At 38.7% G+C, this 22642-nt stretch overlaps 1 protein-coding gene across 4 annotated transcripts in view; it reads right to left on the reverse strand.

Moving 5' to 3' along the window:
- The window catches only part of JAM2 (junctional adhesion molecule 2), a 57175-nt gene that overhangs the window by 24039 nt on the left and 10494 nt on the right, over window positions 1-22642 (reverse strand). For all 4 annotated transcript variants that reach the window (XR_015768418.1, XM_028115200.2, XM_088024186.1 and 1 more), the window contains exon 2: window positions 744-809. Coding sequence is in view for 3 of the 4 variants with exons in the window: in XM_028115200.2 (XP_027971001.1) it covers window positions 744-809 (66 nt within the window). In the remaining variant the exon portion in view is untranslated. The remainder of the gene's footprint in view (window positions 1-743; window positions 810-22642) is intronic.

The following is a 22642-nucleotide window of genomic DNA, read 5'->3' on the forward strand; positions in this document are numbered from 1 at the left end:
TTTATTTGACAGAGAGAGACATAGTGATAGCAGGAACACAAGCAGGGGGAGTGGGAGAGGGAGAAGCAGGCTTCCCACCACCAAGCAGGGAGCCCGATGCGGGGCTCGAGCCCAGCACCCTGGCATCATGACCTGAGCCGAAGGCAGACGCTTAACGACTGAGCCACCCAGGTGCCCTACCATCTTAACACTTTTTAACTTTTTCCCACCTTAATGATTTTTAATGATTCAGTAGTGTTACGTATATTCACATTGTTAAGTAACCAATCTCTAGAACTTTTTCATCTTGCAAAAGTGAAAGTTTATATCCTTTAAACACCAACTCCCTATTGTAAATATATTTAAGAAGCTAAAATACATAACAAAATGTCACCCCAAAATAGGCTATATTAATGTCATCTTAAAAACATTAAGTAGAGTGGGGTTTGCGGTGTTAATTTCCATTTGCCATATCCAGCTGGCTGGAAACTTTGCAAAACCTCTGTCTACCAGTTTCACAAATTAGATCTGCTTTGTGGCAGATAATTTATGCAATTAGAGGCCTTCTTTGTACATCAGGTCTTTCATTTCCACTGAGGAGGTGGAGAAAGAGTTCTCAAGTGGAAACAGCACAGAGCAGCATTTTGGAAGGAAGAACTAGTGTGAGGTAACACTACAGGGTCCCAACAAATAGATAACATCACCCACGTCATGCTTGTGAGTCTTTGAACAACACAGTCCGTGAAAAGCATAAGTTACTCTACCTTGATACTCTATTGCTGTGACCACTTGATGGTCTTTTGGGGCAGAGAATCCATAGGCCTTATGATCTGAAAGATTAAAACAGATAGGATAATTAAAATAGTACCAAAGGCCACTTGCAAATATCTGAATGGGATGCAACATTAAGGAAAACTGGCCTAAAGTTTGGTGACGGTTTCACACATTCATAACCCATAGGTTTTAAAGTATCAAAATAAGAAAAACCAAGCCAAACCCTCTATGTCTCTTCCATTTTCTGTATTGTGGTTTTCTGCCCTCCCTTCACAAAGCAAAACCCATGGATCTGTAAGGGGCCCATGACAGACAACACAATTTCACAAGCTTGATTGTGAAAGGATTTGTTGTTGTTGTTGTTGTTGTTGTTTTAAGATTTATTTATTTATTTTAGAGAACATGGGAGCAGAGGGAGAGGCAGAGAAGCAGACTCCCCACTGAGTGCAGAGCCTGACTCTGGGCTAGATACCAGGACCCCAAGATCATGACCTGAGCCCAAACCAAGAGTCCAAGAATGCTCAAGGGACTGAGCCACCCAGGCGCCCCAAGCCTGATCGTTAAACAAGCGTCTTTGTCCTTAATTTAGCCTAGTATGCAATCTAGCGCCTAAGGTATTTCCCCTTTAAGATAAAAGCTAATTATTTAAGGGTTTAAGTCGCTTTACAAACTTATCCCTGATTATACCTACATCGTATAGAAATGGGTCATTTAACATATTTTTGACTAGGAAATGTATATATAATACATACTGTATATAAACCTTGTATTACAAATATGATGAAAAATGCAAGCAGAACGTCTTTATTTTTCTCCCCAAAATTTCAGTGATTTTCCAGGATTGGTCTATAGGATTGAAATGACTGACCAATTCCAGTGGCTGGTGTGATCTGATTATAATACGACAATGACGATGATGAGATCATCATTGCTTTCATAAACTTATATAGAAAATTTCATTTTTTTAAAGATTTATTTATTTATTTGAGAGAGAGAGAGGGGGGGGGGGGAGGACCAAAGGGAGAGAGAGAATCTTAAGCAGGCTCCACAATGGACGTGGGGCCGACCTAACAACCCTGAGATCATGACCTGAGCCGAAACCAAAAGTCAGATCCTTAACTGACTGAGCCAACCAGATGCTCCAACAGTAGTTAACATTTATTACACACTTAGGTGTTGGGCAACATTCCCAGTGCTTTGCAAGTATTAACTCATTTAACTCTCACAACAATTCTCTGTGGTCGGGTACCACCATTTTTATCCACCTGTTTTGTTTTTTTTTTTAAGATTTTATTTATTTATTTGACAGAGAGAGAGAGCGCACAAGTAGGCAGAGAGACAGGCAGAGGGAGAGGGAGAAGCAGACTCCCCGCTGAGCAGGGAGCCCGATGCGGGGCTCGATCCCAGGACCCTGGGATCATGACCCGAGCCGAAGGCAGCCGCTTAACCAACTGAGTCACCCAGGCGCCCCTTTATCCACCTGTTTTGCTGGTGGGGACACTGAGAACCAGACAGGGTAAGAAACCTCGGTCAAGGTTATCCGAGTAGTAAGTGGTGGGGCTGGGATTTGAACTCATCCAGTCTATTCCCAAAGCCCATGGAGTTTATTACTATACTACTACACTGGGCCCCACATCGTGTTTCCCCCAAGCAAAACTATGGGGAAGGACTGCAGATTAGCAAGGACGCTGGGTGGAAAGGTCCATTGATCTAACGAAGATGGGATAAGGTGAGAAATTGGTGGTTATAAGGAAGGCACAACAGGAAGACGGAAGCTGGGCGGCGGTAACTGGAAAAGTAGGAGAAGTAGCAGGGCATGGCAATCTCAGCGGGGAGGCTCTAGATGAGGGTTTCTCCATCTTGGCACTATTAACCATTGGAACCAGCTCATCCTTTGTTGTGGGGGGCTGTCCTGTGCACTGCAGGATGTTTTGCAGTATGCCTGGCTTCTGCCAGTAGAACCTCCATCTCCCCTGTAGCAAACCCAAGTCATGACAACCAAAAATGTTTCCAGACATTGCCAAATGCCCCCAGGGGGTGGGGGTGGGGAAATCATACTTGGTGGAAAACCACTGCTTTAGACTTAGCAGGTAGGCTGATTGAAGACCCAGGAATAGAAATAAATAGACTAAAGGAGGACCAAAAAACCATGAGTTCAAGGATTTCAAAAAAAGTACCTAAGAGATCAGAATTTCTTGAATATGCAATAACGTATTACATTTCTGGGAAGGAGTGAAAAATGTTTCATAGAACACGCCATCTTTGATTTATTCATCTATATGGACACTGACATGTAAATTATGACACTGTCCTAAGACCTCATCCCTCCTAAGGAATACATGCTATTTGGGGTAACTTTTCCCCCCCCCTCCCTGAGAAGCCTGGACAGCAAATGTAATTGTGAAATGAAAACTCTTAGAAACCTACAGGCCTCAAATGTGTAGTTCTCCTATCTAACATTGTTCAACTATTCAGGTTCTATATCTCTAAATTGCAAACATCTTCATTAGGCAAATCGGCAAAGCTGGTGTCTATTGCAAAGAATGTAGAATTGAGCTGATTGCTTTCATTGACAGCTGCTGTAAATACATTTGTATAAAGCAGTGACCTACGTGGCCCAGTCTTAAGAGAGGTGTCATGTCACCAAAGAGTGATTTCAAAATACCGCTTTTGCTTGTGTTTAAAAAAAAAAAAAAATGAAGGGGTCCAAGCAAACTTTTTAAGTGTCCCCCTTTTCCTTTTTCCACATACTCTGCCACATACCAGAATGTCCCATAGTCCTCTAAACCCTACCCTCACCCCTATATGCCTTTCTTTTCCAGTTTCTCCTCTCCTTCCCCAGTTTTATTTTGTAGATCCCAAAGAGGGTCTGGATCTTCAGAGAACAGAGGGAGGGAAGACACTAAGCTGACCAAGCCAGGAAAGCCAGGACCTCATACGTTCATTCTGTGTTACACCTACGTTTAAATGACATGATCACTGAATGTTTTCCCAATAATTTTGATTCCAAATCATTATTCTGTGAAACTTTCAAAGCACACTTTGAAAAAGCCTCTTTTTTCCTTTAGCAATGCGTAAATTAGTGCCCTCAGAGAAATTCGGATTGTGACAGGCATTTCTTGTGATTTTTGAACTACTTTAGTAGATTTTTTAGACAAAACAATGAAGACTCATATTCCCTAGAAACCAGTTGAGGGGAAAATCTGGGCAAAATAGAAAAAGATAATCTTTGTTCCCTCCACATCATCGTATCTTTGAACTTTTCAAACACTGCACTGCCTACTGAGAATGTTTATTTTCTTCAGCAGGCTTGGGTTGTCTTTCATTTGAAGTGAATGTTAGTCCAATCTGAGACTGGAAGATTTAGAACTGGGTCCAATTATTTTCCCCTTTTCTCAATTCCAGTTTCCTACTTGCTAAAACGTCCTTTGAGAAAGACTTCTCAAATTTTCAAAAATCACTTTAAAAAGTTCTGTGGAAAATAGTGGCTGCTAACTCAGGAATTTTATTAATTTCTTCATTACTTTTACATGTATATGTTTGAATAGAAAAAAAAGTCCCAAACATCAAAAAAGAGAGGATTGATTGAATTGGCAAAACTATGAATGCAAAACAATTATAAAGGGGATTGGTTTTAGTAAATTTATAAATAGATATTATTTCTTGGTACCTGAATATTTATTTCTGTGATTTTAAGTGTCTTCTAGCTACATTGCTTCCTCTGGTTCTATTTACTTCAAGGTTTGCTTTTTAATTAGGTACCTTATGGTGAACTTATTTAAACAGAAAGTTCTGAATCTTAAAAAGACAATTATACATTATAAGATTTCCACCTTGTTTTAAGCCTTTCTGGTCTTGGAATTCAGTTGTGTTGTGTTGTTGTTGTTTGTTTTTTTTTAACTTGAACCCAATAGCTTTATGAAAACAAAATGTTGGATTTTTTATCATCATTTCACTAACAGATGTTAGGAAGAGTCTCTGTTGGCTGCTTTCTTGAACTGATTTTTATTTTTTCTTCACCTTTCCAGAGTGAGTGAAAAAAGAAAACAAACAAAAAATTGTCATGTAGGTCTGCTGGTTGAGGTCAACAATTGTTTTAAAGTTAGCTACAAAACATCTTTAATAGTTTTGGATGTGTTCCAAAATCACTGGCAGAAGTTCATAAAATGATGTTAAGAGAGGGGCACCTGGGTGGCTCAGTCATTAAGCGTCTGCCTTCGGCTCAGGTCATGGTCCCGGGGTCCTGGGATCGAGCCCCGCATCAGGCTCCCCGCTCAGCGGGAAGCCTGCTTCTCCCTCTCCCACTCCCCCTGCTTGTGTTCCCTCTCTCACTGTGTCTCTCTCTGTCAAATAAATAAATAAAATCTTTAAAAAAAAATGATGTTAAGAGATGATTATTTCCATAACTGCTAACAACTCCAAGTCAAGTAATCCCTAACCAAATGAAATCTTTTGTGTTTCTTTTCCCTCAACTCTAAGAATAAAATTTCTTACATTGTCTATCAATCATTTAAAATATTCTTGTGTGACTAAGGATAATCTAGTATGACTAAGAATAAATATTTATATTTATATCACAATTTTTAAATTTACTATAAAAGTGTTATTTAAAAAGTAACTTTTAATAGGAAACATGATGAGGAAAAACTGATGTGTTACAGAGGTTTTGGTTCTAAGAGTACATTACAGAGAGTACCATGGTAAAAACAAGTTATAAAAACTGTGCATATGAGTTATTTCATAAGTTTTCAAAAATGAAAATTAGTAGCCATGTGGTTGACAATCACTAATACACAATTATTGTACTAACAAATATAGAAAAGATGCACAGGGCTAGTAGTAACAGATAAAATAACACTATCCAGTGTGTATGTATGTATTTATTTATTAAAGGAGACTTTTAATTTTTATTTATTTTTTAATTTTATATTTGCATTTTTAAATTCAATTAATTAACATTTAATGTAGTATTAGTTTCAGACATAGAGTACTTTCCAGTATTTATTATGGATAAATATTTATAGGGTAAAAAGTCTCCCAATGAAGTAGGAATCAGGAGTTAGGTTAATATACTTATCTATCTCACTATCATTCAACCATAGTAGGTCTAGAGAGGAGAGAGAGGGGGAGAGAGAGAGACACAGAGATAGACCTGTCCTTCCGTCTTCAAACTGAATATTCTGCCCCCCCCTGTTTTTTTTTTGACAAGATTTATTTCTTTATTTGAGAGAGAAAGAGAGCATGTGAGCCAGGGGAGAGGGAGAGAAGCAGACTCCCTGCTGAGTGGGGAGCAGGCTAGATCCCACAAACCTGGGATCATGATCTGAGTCAAAACCAAAAGCCAGAGGCCCAACCGACTGAGCCACCCAGGCAACCCTTCTGGCCCTTCCTTTTAATGAGAGAAAGGGAAACCATACACCGAAGTGCAAGGAAAAATAAAAGCTGTGGTTGGCTTTAGAGCTATCCGTGGCTGGTGTTCTGGTGAGTTAATGATGACCTAAAGAATTAAAAGGGTGATTTTGACTCTGAATAAATTTTCCCCTTAAGAACCTAGCATCTAAGTAAGATGTGACTCCACTGTGTTAAAATCCTCACTGGACAGATATGACGATCGAGAGAAGTCCTTGCTCAAGGTCACAACGCTCGAACGCAGAGAAGCAAAGATGTGCATTGACATCTAGTTAGTTCGGTTCCACAGACCTTTCTCCCTCCCCCCATTCTCAGACTGGCACGAGGCATTGTGAGAAAGTCATACCAAACGTGACTCTGTCAGACACTCTGAAGATGGCTTCACACCCATCTTCAATCTTTGTACCTCCAGAGTCTTACTTCTCTGCTTTACTGAATGAATTTGGGGAATCACTTGATGCATCCAATGTTTTCATTTTTTTGAAAGCGCAAACATGCAGTAATCAATACAAATTGAGTTTTACAGGGATCAGCACAGAATGTCAAAAATATTCTCTAATATTCCTAATCTGTCAAATTTATAATCTGCAAATGAAGTTATCTTTGCATTTCTCAGAGGAAGATAGAGCACTGCTAATGTCTTAAATCTTTTCCTGAATTAGAAGATTTATAAAATATAATGAATAAACACATAAAGGAAGGAGGACTGACCATGAATTTAATAAGGGGAAAGCTTTGGGGCTCTCCCTCGCATGAGCATCTCCTAAGGCTCTGAGGGTGAGGTGGGAGGGCCTAGAAATGTGTGCATATTTTGTAAAACTTGCAAAAATAAGGGGCACCTGGGTGGCTCAGTCGGTTAAGCACCCGACTCTTGATTTCGGCTCAGGTCGTGATCTCAGGGTTGTGAGATCGAGCTCTGCATTGGGCTCTGTGTTCAGCACAGAGTATACTTGAGATTCTCTCTCTCCCTCTGCCCCTCCCCCACCCAGCACGCCTGTACATGCACTCTCTCTAGGAAAAAAAACAAAACTTGCAAGAATAAGACTTTGGGGGTACAATTTTCTTAGTGAGGACTCTAATAATCCATCTTTGCACACAATTATGGGCTTCTTCTTATTAATGAGTTTATTTAGCTTTCTGGATTTGACCACTTATAATCAAGAAAGTGATCTCCAGAGTTCACTGCCTGATAGTTCAACCTTTAAAATACTATGGATTTTATATGACCAACAACTTAGCACATCCCTGCCCTCTCTCTCCCTCTCAAATTTCAATTCTGGAAAATACAGGGGTTGTATGAATTTTATTCTTCAACTCTCCTGCTGGATGATGGTTCATAAAAGCTTTCACCCTTACAGTTCATACATATGTTACTAATTAACTTTTATTACCATAAATGCTTCCAGAAGAGATTTGAAACCTAAGGGAAACCCTCCCAGTTTATTGTTGCTTCACACTTCCTTTGATTAGTCTTCAGGAAGCCAGAGGAACAAGAATGATTTATTTTGAAATGCTGAACATGGAAACAATGGTTTGGCATTGCTTAGCTGTCATATTTTACAACTGTCAGGTAACACTACTCAGAATTAGTTACCCTGATTTCTCAGGTGCTTTACAACCAGGTACTATAATTTCCCTTCTCTTTCCATAAAGACAATTCCCAGATTCACTCTTTTTATTTCAAAACGGGTTCTACACATCCAACAATGAGCTAACACCAAAACCTACTCTTTAGGGTCAGTCATCTAGACCAGTAAAAGGAATGGTTTAATGAAAATCGGTGTTATGGATTGAATGTTTGTGTCCCCTCCCCCAAAATCCGTGTGTTGAAATCCTAACGGCCAGTATGATGAGATTAGGAGGTGGAGGCCTGTGGGAGATGATTAGGTCATGAAGATGGAGCCTTCATGAATGGGAATAGTGCCTTTATGAAAGAGACTCAAGGGACCTCCATCTCAGCCATGTGAGGACACAACAAGAAAGTGACAGATCGTAAGCAGGAAGCAGGCTCTCACCAGATACGGAATCTGCCAGCACCTTGGTCTTGGAATTTCTAGCCTCCAGAACTGTGAGAAATAGGTATTTGTTTCTGAGCTGCCCGGCCTATGGTATTTTCGCTATAGCAGCCGGAACTAAGACGATCTGCATACATTCCAATCAGAGCTGCATCCTGAGCAGGTCAGGAAATGAGTATGTGCCGTTAGAGATCCAATTTTTGAAACTTTTTCAGATGAAGTATTTAAAAAATGGACAAAGGTAGTTGTGCCCAAATATGGTGTCTAAAAGTAATTGTAATCAAAAAATTCAGGTGAAATTGTTGTTGGGTGTCCCATGTAGCTTGAGGATGACTGCATTTATGACAGAATCCACCGGATATTTTTGAAATGCTGTAGAGGCAACCTTAGCCCTTCATATTTTGATAAGGTGGTGTCAGACCTGGCTTCTCATCCAATGGGATAAAGTGCTAAATAGCATTGCACCACCACCACCAGCACCATTTTCAACAGCTTGGCTTTTTGATTAAATATCTGAAATCAAACAAAAAGCAACATTAAAGTCCAGATGGGTGAAGAAAGGGTCATCTGTTAGAAAGGTGGCCCAAGGCTTTATTACAGCTGGGGACAGAATCGTTCCTTGTCTTCAGGAAGTCACAACTGATAGACATGAAATGAGACCCAGCTAGTTTTGACTACCAGTGCCCTGAATTACCGGTCACATCGCCTGGGGCAAGCGACAGCCTTAACCTAAACCTTAGTTTCCATTGAAGTAAAATGAACCTAATAGTGCCTTCCCTAATTGGTTATAAGATTAAATAAAGTATGTAATTGCTTGGCCTACTTCCTGGCACACAGTAGATTCTCTACAAATACTTGACTCTTAGCTCTCCCCTCTTGCTCAACAGTGCTTTTTATCCAATGTGCCGAGGCAAGTGTAGTGTTTTACAAATGAATCCGCCATAATCACGTATTCGGATGGATTGCAAACACAGAGAATGCATGGCCAGGGTTATATATTTGTCTCCCTTCTTTGAAGGATTAGCATGGTGTCTTCATTACAGTGGCTGCTCCGAGAGGCAAGTCCTGTGTCTAAATTCGACCTCCTCTTCATCTTTGCTGTGACATATTTGGGTCAGCTGCAGCCTCTTTGGGCTGTGCCTCATCATCTATAAAACATGACTTACGATGGCGAAGTCTTCCCTAACTACTTTCATTGATACAGTTCACCATACCCTTCACCTTGATAACACCTTCCACACTTAACATCCAGGACAGCACACTTCCCTAGCTTTCCTTCTCACAGGTCTTATCCTTGGTCATCTCCTCTTCTCTGCCTAGGCTTCCTGCATTAATGGGGTCATCCCGACTCACGGCATTGAATGCCCCCAGATACTCACAATTCCCAAATATATATCTCCAGTCTAGATGTCTCTGCTGAACTCCGGACTCAGATTCAAATGCCTATTTAACTCTGCCTCTTGAAGGTTTAGCAGACATTTCAAACACTATGTCCAAACCTCATCTTTCTTTCTAAATCTGCCCCACTTACCCCAACTCAGATGATGGCAAGTCTATTCGTTCAGTTGTTCCGGCCAAAAAGTTTGCACTTACCCTTAATGATTGCAGCTACCATGGCTCATATCCAATTCATCAGGCAAATCCTATTAGCTCTACCTTCAAAATGCATCCAAAACTACCTCTTACCACTTCCATTGCCACCCGCTCTGAGTACCATCATCTCTGCTTGGATCCCTGCAGTAGACTCCTGACTGGCCTTCTACTCTATCCTGTCCCTCTAAAATCTAATTTCAACGCATCCGCTAGAGAGATCCATTAAAATGCTAAATCGGATCATGGCACTCTTGCTCAAGACCTTGGGCCAGTTCTCCATTTTCCTCAGAGTAAAGATAGACACCTTTACATTGGCCTGGAAGCCCTATGCAGTCTGGCCTTGCTTCCTTTCAACCTCCTTTCCTCAATTCCTCCAGGGACACTGGCCTCCGTACTCATCCTCAAAACAGGCCAGGCTTGACTGTTCCCTCTGCCTGAAAGACTCTTCCTTCAGATGTCTATGAACTCTCTTACTTCTTCAAGTTTTTGTTCAGAGGACACCTCCTTAATGAAGTCTACTCTGGCCACCATCTTCCATATTGCAACCCCACCTCCATCTGACCTTTTTCCTTCCAAACTCCCTGATTTCCTTAATTCTGATTTGATTTTTCTTTTTTCCATAGTGCCCATCACCTTCTAACACACTATATAATGTACTTATGCACTGAAGGCAGGGAGCTTTATTTTCTTGCCTATACCGATACTCCAAACCAAGAATTGCTTGATTTGTAGTAGATACTAAATAAATATTTGCCAAATGAATGGAAACAAAGTTAATTATGGAGAAAATGGAAATGGAATATAAAGTGCTATGCTTAATTTTTTTGAATTAAGGGATGAGCTGCACAAGATTAATCAATGAAAGATTCTGAAGCAGCTAATTTTGAAATCGAAAACACTTTATCACAACATCACTGTGCGGAATTAATTTTCATATTGTGCTGCAGCAAAAAATTACACAGTAGTAGTAGTATGTAGTATATGGAAGAGTTACCTAAAATGTGATTTTAAAAGCCAAATATCACTGTTCTTATTTTTTTAAATATCCATTTAATAAATTCTATTTTAATAACACAAGGTGAGAAGTTTTCTTTCTTTTTTTTTTAAGATTTTATTTATTTATTTGAGAGAGAATGAGAGAGAGAGAGCATGAGAAGGGGGAGGGTCAGAGGGAGAAGCAGACTCCCCGCTGAGCAGGGAGCCCGATGTGGGACTTGATCCTGGGACTCCAGGATCATGACCTGAGCCGAAGGCAGTTGCTTAACCAACTGAGCCACCCAGGCACCCAAGAAGTTTTATTTCTTAAAGTAAAATTACTTGCTTGAAAATTTTGATATATAATTTAAAATAGCATTGTGGTTAGTTTTGTGTCATCTTGGATGGGACAGAATGTCCAGATATGTGGTCAAACATTATTCTGGATGTTTCTGTGAAGGTGTTTTTGGATGAGGTTAACATTTAAATGGATGGACTTTGAGTAAAGCCGATTGCCCTTCATAAGGTGGGTGGGCTTCCTCCCATAAGCTGAAGGCCTGAACAGAACAAGAGACTGACCTCCCCTGAGCAAGAGGGAATTCTGCAGCAGACAGCCATTGGCCTTGAACTGCAGCACTGGCTCTTCCTGGGTCTCCAGTCTGCTGGCCCACTCTGCAGATTTTGGACTTGTCTGCCTCTTTAATCCCATGAGCCAAGTCCTCAAAATAAGTCTTTTCATTTATATCCACTTCCTATTGGTTCTGTTTCTCTGGAGAACTCTAATACAAGCATCATAAATGTATTAAGTAATAAATTAATTTGGGGGTGTCTACTTTAATACAAGTGTGCTTTGTGTCTTAGGAGTTCTTTTTGGAGGTTCAGCGATACACTGTAAATTTTTTAAAATGTTCCATAGTCATTTGTGTCCCAAGAATAATGACCTAGAACAACCTTATGTAGTCAATCACTCCCCTTTAAACCTTAACAAACACCCTCCTCTGAGCCATGCCTACATCTCAAGGACAATGGATAGTCTTCCTTATCCTTTTCACACAGCCTTCCCTTGGAGGGGAGGTGTGCACAGGAGTGGAGGCTCTGTCTCCTCTCCATTAAAATTCTCTCCAATCTTCAAGGCCTCTCCTAAGTCTCACCACTTCTAGAAAGTTCTCCTGTCAGGGCACCTGGGTGGCTCAGTCAGTTAAGCGTCTGCCTTCAGCTCAGGTCATGATCCCAGGGTCCTGGGATTAAGCCCCACATAGGGCTCCCTGCTCAGCGGGGAGCCTGCTTCTCCCTCTGCCTGCCACTCCCCCTGCTTATGCTCTGCCTCTCTCTCAATTTCTCTATCAAATAAATAAATAAATAAGTATCTTTAAAAAAAAAATTCTCCTGTCAAAGCTCTTAAGTAACATCTTGACAAAATCCACTTTGATAAAATTAAATAGCCTTGTATGATTTTTCACATTTGATAGTTTTGTGACAACATTCTCTCCTGGTTCTCTTCTCTGATGCTCCTTTCCTGTTTCCTCTCCTCAGACTGGCCACTGACTTTTAGTGTCTTATAGAAAGATGAGGGTTGGGCGCCTGGGTGGCTCAGTCGGTTGAGCGACTGCCTTCGGCTCAGGTCATGATCCTGGAGTCCTAGGATCGAGTCCTGCATCCGGCTCCCTACTCAGCGAGGAGTCTGCTTCTCCCTCTGACCCTCTTCCCTCTCGTGCTCTCTATCTGTCATTCTCTCTCTCTCTCAAATAAATAAAATAAAATAAAATAAAATAAAATAAAATAAAAAAAGAAAGATGAGGGTTCTGTGGTCATAAATGTTTGGGAAACACCCAGTTAGTAAGTTAAACAGGGGTGCCTGGCTGGCTCAGTCGGTAGAACATACAGCTTTTTTTTTTTTTTTTAAGATTTTATTTATTTATTTGACTGAGAGAGAGAGAGAGAGCACAAGCAGGGGAAGAGGCAGGCAGAGGGAGAGGGAGAAGCAGACTCCCCACTGAGCAGGGATCCTGATGCTGTGCTCCTTCCCCAGACCCTGGGATCATGACCCACCCCAAAGGCAGATGCTTAACCAACTGAGCCACTCAGGTACCCCAGATCATGCAACTCTTGATCTTGGGGTTGTAAGTTTGAGCCCCATGTTGGATATAGAGATTAAAGATAAAATCCATGAAAAAAAAAAGAGTTAAACAAAACTCTCTATTGTAGGAGTTATTAGAGCCTTTAGCATGCTAAGGAGCACTGTGACTCTCCAAGGGGAAATATAACTTAGAGTATGAACAATGGAGTAGAGTAAAAGAGGAAAAAGCCCAAGGGAAAGTTCTGTAGAAGACTGAGAAGAAGTAATCAGAGAAACAAGAAAAACTAGGGCGGAATGATGTCATGGAAGTCAGGGGTGGGTACACTTTCAAGGAGGGAGCGTCAACAATATTGGATGTTCCAGAGAGGTCAAGTAAGGTTTTAACTGAAAGTAAGCTGGAAATTTAGAGACTAGTAAATCATTGGTGATACAATGATAGCAATTTCAGTGGCATGGGAAAGGAGCACTTTGCGGTGGGCTGAATGGTCACTACAAAAACGGAGACAAATGCAGATCCCCAATTTAAGAATTTTATTACAGAATCACAGTGAGCTTTTTTCCCACTGCAATTGTAGAGACTTTAACATGTTTGTAGCCCATGATTGGAGAGCTAGTAATAAAGATAAGTTGAAGATAGATAAGGGAGGATGAAACAAAGGACCCAAGGAGACTGGTGGAATGTCATCCTGAGCACAGGAAGAAACTAGCTTTCGGAGGGAGAGATGGCTCTTTGGTTCAGGAGGGAAATTGCTAAGGATGAACACGAATGTGCACAGGCTTCAATTCATCTGCCTCACTCCTTCATGAGGTACCCTCTCACAATACACTCTGATTATATTTATTTATTTATAAGATTTTATTTATTTATTTGAGAGAGAGAGAGAGAGAGGCAGAGGGAGAAGCAGACTCCCCACTGAGCAAGGAGCCCGATGCGTTCAAGTCCTCCCCCTGCCCCCAGAGGGCTCCCACTGCTCTTTGAACACCATGGGTGTTTGCATCCTCCATTCTCTCTCTCTGAAATCCCCTCCTTCCAACACTCCCCTGACAAATGGGGAACTTCCACAGATAACTCAATGCCCCACTCAAACATTATGAAAGGCAAAGCCTTCCCCAGCCCCTTCTATCCTTCTGTACATAGTTAGTCCTTCTTCTGATACAGCACTTTTATAAGCCTTTATTATTTTTTATTACAAACTATCTTTTACATATCTGTGTCTTCCACTGAATAGCATTAGGAACATGACAATGTTAGGAACTGTTTGACATATTTCATACTTCACACACAATAAGAGATAATTAAATGTCTGTTGCAAACAAAACTAAACATGTCTTCAAATGAGATGTATCAACTTTTTTAGTACATTTTATATATACTATAAACTATATTTACATAGAGCATGAAAGATATTTTAAAGATGGTATAAACTAAGTATCTTTGTAATTTAGCACACCCCCTGGCATACTAGACCCACAAATACTAGTTGAATTAAAATACAGTATTAGGCTCTAGTGATACTTTAATAATTCTTTGATAATACTAAAGTTTATAGTCTCTTTGCACAAAAATCTAAAAGTAACTTTCACATGGCATAACTCTAAACTACCCTCACTCTAACTACATATAAAAGGAAAAAAATGACATATTTTAGTGAAACACGGGTGCGTATGAACAGTTATTCTTCAGTGCATTCTATAGTCATTATTTTAATATTTTTCTCCCATTTAATTTTTTCTCTCACATCAGCTAAAAATGAACACTGAAAAGGGAAAAAACTGCTTCCCTAAAAATAGAATATATAAGTTTCCTGTCTTCCACAAACTGAAGAATTTACTGCAGGCATGAAATACATGTAATTTGCAACCATTTATTTTAATTGGTTGGTTTTCAGCACTCCCAGAACCTCTTTTTCTTTCTTTTCTTTTTTTTAAAGATTTTATTTATTTGAGAGTGAGAGAGCATGAGAGAGAGAGAGCGAGACAGAGAGAGAGAGAGAGAGCGCACACACACGAGGGGGGTGGGGGAGGGACAGAGGGAGAGGGAGAAGCAGACTCCCTGCTGAGCAGGGACCCCCCCCCAAGATCCTGAGATCATGACCTGAGCCAAAGGCAGACACCTAACCAACTGAGCCATCCACGCACCCCAGACCTCTTTTTCTAATAAATTTTTCATGCCCCTTTACTATCCTGAAACAAAATTTATGGGTAATATAACATTTTCTATGTACATATGTGTATACATATACACATATAAACATATATGCATGTATAAAATTTGGAAAACTAAACATAATGTTCCTTTAATATTAAAGAGAAATAAAAATAGAACAATATATAGTAAAATATTATATATTTCAATTTATAAATGTTTATACATGAGTACATTAGCATACACAATGATGAAGAATTCAGGTATTAGTCTGTCTATACTTAATATGTTAAACTCGATTTAAGAGAAAAAGACCTGAAGCCATTCCAAACGGTACAGGAAAATAAAGAACAGACTCACTGTGGATATTTAGTTATGCATTAAGGCTGTGCAAAAAAAAAAAATTCTGTTTACAGCTAAATTAGTGTAAGTTATAGGCTCAGATAGTTATAAAGTTTTCACTTATATGAACATGCAGTGGGAACTGCCGGATGAAGGATGAAGGGCGAGGGACACAGGGAAGTTCTTCATTTTACAACACTGTCCAGCACAAAGATCCCTGCCCAGCAGGTGTATAGCATCCACCCAACATTGTGACAATCAAACTCCGCAACACTCCCTGGGGCAGCAGCACCCACTGGTAGTTCCCCATCAAATTCCTTGAACACACATTCAGCTAATAGAAACCTGAAAGCTTTGCGTTACAAACTATTACAAACTGAGTATTCTCCACTTACACAGCTGATGTCACATGGCCTATAAAGCTAATATTTTAAGGGTAAACCTATGATCTCCCATGTTCCACTGGTGGTAATTGTTCTCACGATAAAACTATGAAAGGAGGTATTGGGGAGGACACAGGGTTTATTGAGACCTTTTTGGTATAGTTTGGTGACTTTTCAATTCTGTAATTTTCTCTCACCTCTTTTGATTTTTAATTACTCCCTGCTCCAAATCTAAGCCCAATATAATTCTGCCTACTCACAATATGCTGTATTTCCAAGGATAACATTTTCAGCTAAGAAACATTTAACCAATTTTGATCATCTAACTGGGATACTTGGTGTCTCTTAAGTTTTCTTTTCAGTCAAGAATAGTATGCCCAAAGATATTTCCTTCTTTCTTTTTTTCTTTCCAGGCATGTTCTCCCACATACTTAAATGATTTTAAAGCTCTCTGATCCAAATCTTTTAATAAAAATCTTTGAAATGGCAAACATATCATGAAATCTTAACCCAGTTTTCGTTACCTTCAAAGATATAACGCAGACACTCATAATTAAACTGCAAGTGCCTGAAGCCTAATTAGGAATCTTGGACTCAACATTCTGAAAGAGTCCCAAATATTTTCTGACTGATCCTGTTCCCATGGAAACTAAAGTTGGGAAGTAGTAAAAGACAGAAGAAATTACAAAATGGTACCACAGAAATTAGCTGAAAGAGTTATTCTTCTTTTCAAAATAAAGAAAAAAAAATCTTTTGTGTCCTACTATCAGATAGCACGTAGCAATTTAAAATATAATACATACAAAAAATTTAGGAAGTGTGTGATATATGAAAATATTTATTTTTGCTTATGACAATATTCATGTTTTTCTTTTGATATTAACTTCTAGGAAAAAAGCCAGAAAATTATGGGGACTTTTTCTATTTCCCTTTCAAATGATCTGTGATGCTACAGTGTGACTAAATTTCATAATAAATCCCTCAACAATACTGGATGAGCTCATGTTTGGATATTTTTCCCATTTAGTGAAACAATATTTTCAGATCATGAAATACTTATTTCGGGCTTATGGCTTACCCTCAGGTTAATATTGCTTTGAATTCAATTTGAGTTGTGAACAGAAGACATTTGTATGTGTTAAGAGACAACCACACATTTGTAGTGGTCATACTACTAAATGTCAGACATTAAATGTCAGAAGGCATTTTAATAACATATTAAGATTTTTAAGCCATTACCCACACTCTAAACGGAATACTCAAATTATTTTCTTATTATGACAGAAAAAATGAGTCATCCTTGCAGTGCCCCTGTGAGATACTGTATGCTGATTCTAAATCCATACATGACAAGACAGAGATTCCCCTCTCTTCTCCTTGTGCCCTTGAACACCAGAAAAGATTGCCTTCCATTTCCCCTAAAAATCTCCTCAGCCTTCTAACTTCCCTTACACTTTCCAGTGTTTCCATCTCCCACATAGGGGGGAAAAAAAAGATGGGATTTGGAGTCAGCAGTTCTAACTTCAAGTCCTGCCTCTGTGTCTCCCTAAAAATATTCCAAGCCTCTGCTTCTCATTTATGAAACCTTGATAAAAATAGTTCCCGGTACGTCACAGCAATGTTTACAGGAGAATTAAGTAATATAATTTGTGTGAAGCGTTTGCCAATCGTAAAGTTCCATTCAAATGCTAATTCTGTCTTCTTTTTAATCGTTCAGGTTAGCCATAGCTTCACTTTGAAGTCCCTTGGGACTTCTGGCCTCCAGATAACAACTGACTTGGCAAAATTTCTCCCCACTTTGTCTCTTATTTCCCTGGGCACTTTTTCTTCATTGTCTCTGCTATTTTATATTCTTTAACTGAGCACATGCTCCAGAGTTCAGTCCTTTGCCCCTACTAATCCAACCTCTGAGTATTCTCCCGGAGAATGTCTTCTCCCAGAGTGAATCTCCCTATTTTTGTTTACCACTTAAGTACAGGGGATAAGTACAAGAGGATTTATACTTTCATCCTCTTTCCAATGCTCTATAGAGACATGTGTAGTCGGATATTTTGTTGCCTCTTGACATACACAAAATAATCATTCCTTCTCAATGTAAACATTATGATTTCTCTGGTTCTTCAAATTTACAAACTTGAAATTACTGTTTTGATGTCTTTGATGTCCCCCCATATTTAATCAACCACTAAATCTTACCAATTTCTATTTTCTATGTCTTCTGGATTTAACTGTTCCTAAACAATTTTGGCAGCTGCTACCTTAATTCTGTACCTTTTTACCTAATACTTGGGCTATTGTCACTTCTTTCCTTCTAAGTCTATCCTATATGTAAGGCTCAAAATTATTGGTTAGCCTAAATACCATCTTTTGGTATACTGCTTCATTCTTCAAAACTTCTAGCAACTTCCTGACGACTACGGCATCAAATAGAGACTTTATACATAATATACAATCAACTTCATGAATACCAAGCCATTTCTTGCTCCTTTTCAAAACAAGCTCTGTGTTCTAACCAATAAGAACTCTGAAAGAGGCCGTTTAGAATGTAAACAAGTTCTCAACACCATACAAAATAATTTTAGCATCTAAGTATGGTACATTTTTTTTCCCATTTGAAAACAAAATGTTAAATTATGAAGAACTCTAATCATCGTTAAATCAAACCCTCTCATTTTACAAATAAGGAAAACAAGATCCAAATAAAATAGTTTTCTATTTTTTTTTTTTTAGCTTTATCAAAAACTAAGAGCAGAACTGACACAATCTTAGGTCTTTGCATCCCAAGCTACGTTTTATTTATGCCATACTTTTTGCTTCCTTGTAAACAAGTAACCTTTATGGTTTGAAGTATAAGGAGGTCCTCTGACCCTCCAGTAGAGACCTTTCACCTGGACATTTAACTTATGAATCCAATAACGTACCCCTGCCAAATAGACTGGGAACCCTAATTTATAAAATTAATCAACATAAAAAGTGAACGTGATTCTGCCCACCATTTCGGTCAGTGTGAATGTACCCCTGAGTTACTCCGTCATGGAAAATGTAACTGATATTCTTTCAGGTAAAAGACGAAAATCCATCGTCCTCTGGGGAAAAAAAAAATATATTCAACACACTCATTGGTGAGGTAACTTTACTCTCTAAAAGAGGTATTTCTGTATCTGATTTCCAAAATTATGTGTCCTTTTATTTTTCTAATAATAAGAAATCAATTTCCTCAAATGTTCCAGCCCATGGAATGAAAAAGGCTTGTCTTGAATGATCTCATCATCACTCAGCAGATTCCAGTATCTCACCCCCAAAGACAAATAGTTGAATGTGTGGAATGGTGCAAGCAAGAGGGACATGGCTTGCTTGTTCATATAGTTAGGACTCTAAATTCTATTCAAGGAATATGATGCAGTCTTGCTTCCACTCTAAGAGGTAATGGGATGGGAGGTGAGGTGAACTCCTGCCTCTACTAATGCCTACATTCTCTTGCTCATGAATTCATGGTGTATTTGGGGAACATGTTATTTCACATAGAAATCATTTCTGACATAAATGGCTACAATGAGAGTGTGCCTAAGCTCCTGGCACAGGCTCTGGGCGGCTTCGAAATGCCTCTAATTCTTTCATTCTCTCCCCACAACCAGAGTCTTCTTCAGAGAATCCTTAGAGCTTTGGGTCTTCAAGGTTAAAGGAACTATGGGAAATTAAATCATATAAAGAACTCATTTGGAACTTGATATTAAGTTTTAATGACATGAATTTGAGCATTAAATGAATATTTTAGGAAGTGTGTGCAATTCTGAAATGTGCTTGAGTTGGCATGTTAAGCACTGGATATGCCTTTACCCTACTAAAAAAAGCTGAAGTAGTCTCTTCTGTTGTTTGGAAGAGCCAGAGGGTGGACGAAAGAGGCTTGATTGGACCGTCCTCCATTAAATAAATGCAAGAGAAAAACTTTAAATTTTTAGGAATTTAATCAACTCTCCTTTTCATATTCATCTTTTCTTGTCATCGGTCTATGACTCTGACATGTACTCATCCAGTGGGTACTTTTAGATTTTAGGGAATAAAATATTAAAGTCCCTTTCAAAGGAAATGAACTGAAAAGTCCACACCACATTATGAAGAAAAATATTGCTGTTAATGCAGATTTACTAACAGACTTTGTATATAACCCAGGATGTTGGAGTTCGTTAATGACAGCATGTTCAGTTTGTTTGCAGGCATTTTATTTTTCAGTTAGTGTGAAACAGACTAGCTAGATTAAAAAGGGGCCCATTCAGACAGAATTCAGGTTTCTTATACTGGTTAAGATGGTTTAGAGTTTAAGAGAGCAGATATTTCAAGTAGACTCACTTTGGTCTATTTATGTTCTCTTTAAACCAGTAGACCCTAAGGTGGATTGTCCAATAAAACCCAGAGGGCTTAAGAAAAGAAATACTGAAATTTTTATATATTTATCACATTCTTTTTTTTATAGGTTTAGCTTTTTTACTATGACAAATTTTTTTAAGATTTATTTATTTAAGTAATCATTACACTCAACATGGGGCTTGAACTCACAACCCCAAGATCAAGAGCTCTACTGACTGAGCCAGCCATGTGCCCCTGTGACAAATTTTCAAATACACACAAAAGTAGAACAGAACAATAGACTCCATATACTCATTATTTGGATTCGACAGTTGTAAAGATGGCCACGTTTACTTCGTCTATCCTTTTTGTTGTTGAGAAATTTTAAAGCAAATCATATATAGGTATCAATTTTCTTTATTATTTTAGGAAGTATCAATACAAACTAAAGACATATGGCTAAAATAACATTAAAATAACAAATTATAATTCATTCCTTAGTATAATCTATACCCTGCCCTAGTCAAATTCACCTAATATCTTTTTTGAATCAACATCTGCATTTCAGCATTACACTTGCTTCTTAAGCTTTTTGTCTTTTGTTTTTTAATCCAGAGCTAACCTGCTCCATATACTTTCCTCCCATCCATTGACTTGTTGAGGAAACCTAGCCAGTTATTCTGTAGAACAACTCACTTTCTAAGTTTGTCCGTGTCTTTAATCTGTGCATCTACCCTCCTGTAAAGAAAAGGTAGCCTGCCTAGAGGCTTGATTCAGATAAAGGTCAATTATTATTATTATTTTCTTGAGGGATGAGCACAAACACTACATAGGGGATGCCACATGCTTCCTGTTGTATCGTACAGTGATTGTCCTACTTTTAATAATGCTAAGATTAATCAGTGGTTTTAGATGATAACAGACTGGTCCTTCCATTTTAAAGGTCCCCATCACATTTTGTCTAATTTTTAATAATCCCATCCTGAACCAATGACATGTTGCAAGGTGATGATGATTAGATTCTGTTTTTCCTATTATGTTTGCACACTTACTAGCTTGACTTCTATAAAGAAAAATTTTCTCTGTCACTTAAGTTTATATGTTATATATATATACAAACATAAAGGAAAGCAGCATGAAGGCTTCTTTATTTTGATTGTTAAAAATCAGGGTAGGGAGCCACTGATGTAGTTGGTTCTAATGGTGACCAAAGTGTAATGATTATTTTTTTATTTTTTTTAATTTTATCGACTCTTTTTAATGTCTATAACTGATACATTTAAAAATATGTGTGGCATCTTTAAATCAATTGCCTTCAATATTTTTGATTCTCAAAACAGCCTCTAATTTGGCCACAGTGAGACTTTTCATGTTGATTCCTGTGTCCTTTAGACACGACCCCATTAGCTTTGAGAGTTCTCTGGCTTTCTGGCACAACAAAATAAGTGTTTCCAGACTCAAATACACCCAACCCTAAACATGGAATCAGTTGTTCCTCCAAAGATTCCCCGGTCACTGCTAGTGTGGAATGGTATTTAGAGATCACAGTGTGTATGCTCACTCTCATAGTGTTGTAGGATAGATTTTATTATTATTCCCAACTACTCTTTCCCTTCCCACTTATTATCACGTGATATCCAGGGCCTCCTGGCTGGCAAGATACACTTCCCCAACCCAGTTGCAGTTTTGGCCATGCGATTGCTTTGACCAATGAACATATGCCCTGGTAAGTGGCAGCTTTAAGAGCCAACACGTAGTTTAGTCCGTCTCTCACTTTTCCCTTGGCCACGAGGACTGTCTGTCCCAAACGGGGTCAGCTCCTTCAGCCTGGGGCCTGGAATGAGAACAGGACATGCAGAGCTGACATGGAGCCACCAAAAGGGGATGAAAGCAGAAGTCATGTGTATGGTGGCAAACTACTGAGATTTTTTTAGGTTGTTACTTCATTAAAATGAACTGATACAGGTTGAGATTTCATCTAGGCTTTTTTTTTAGTGGACAGAGATAGGAAATATGCAGTTTGGGAACAAAAAAAGCATTAGGAGTTCATACTGATATTTCCAATTCAAATATACATGATAGGACTTTTACTGTTTTTTAAAACATAACACTTGTATCTCTTTTTTCCTTCCCTGAAAATCTTGATATCTATATTATAATTATTGATTTGCATTATCCTGTAGTGTAATTTCAAAATAACACCACTGCTTTCAATAATTTTCATTGAAAGTATATTTGCAGCTTTATTTATCCTTAAAATGAATTCTACTACTCATTGGAATATTATATTCCAAACTCAGACGGGAAAAATTCTTTCCTCCGCATGGTTACATCACTAGTTTGACACAGTAGGTTCATTTCTGTCCATATGTTTTCAATTTTTTAGATGGCTGTTTTGGTGAATTTATCTTTGAAACAAAACATTTAAGTTTACACAACCAAATCTATGTAATAAGTTATTAAGAGAAATCAGTTCCATTTCTGCCCCTTGCCACCCATTGTGAGTGGTTTTCATTTAACCTTCCAGTATTTCTTTCTTACACAAAATATAGCATGCTACATTATACTGTTCCGCACCTTGCTTTTTTCCTTTGCTATACCTCTA

The sequence above is a fragment of the Eumetopias jubatus genome, unplaced genomic scaffold (genome assembly GCF_037043125.1).
Source record: "Eumetopias jubatus isolate StellerSeaLion01/CBP00866 unplaced genomic scaffold, mEumJub1_p1.0 scaffold_1, whole genome shotgun sequence".
Classification (NCBI taxonomy): domain Eukaryota; kingdom Metazoa; phylum Chordata; class Mammalia; order Carnivora; family Otariidae; genus Eumetopias; species Eumetopias jubatus.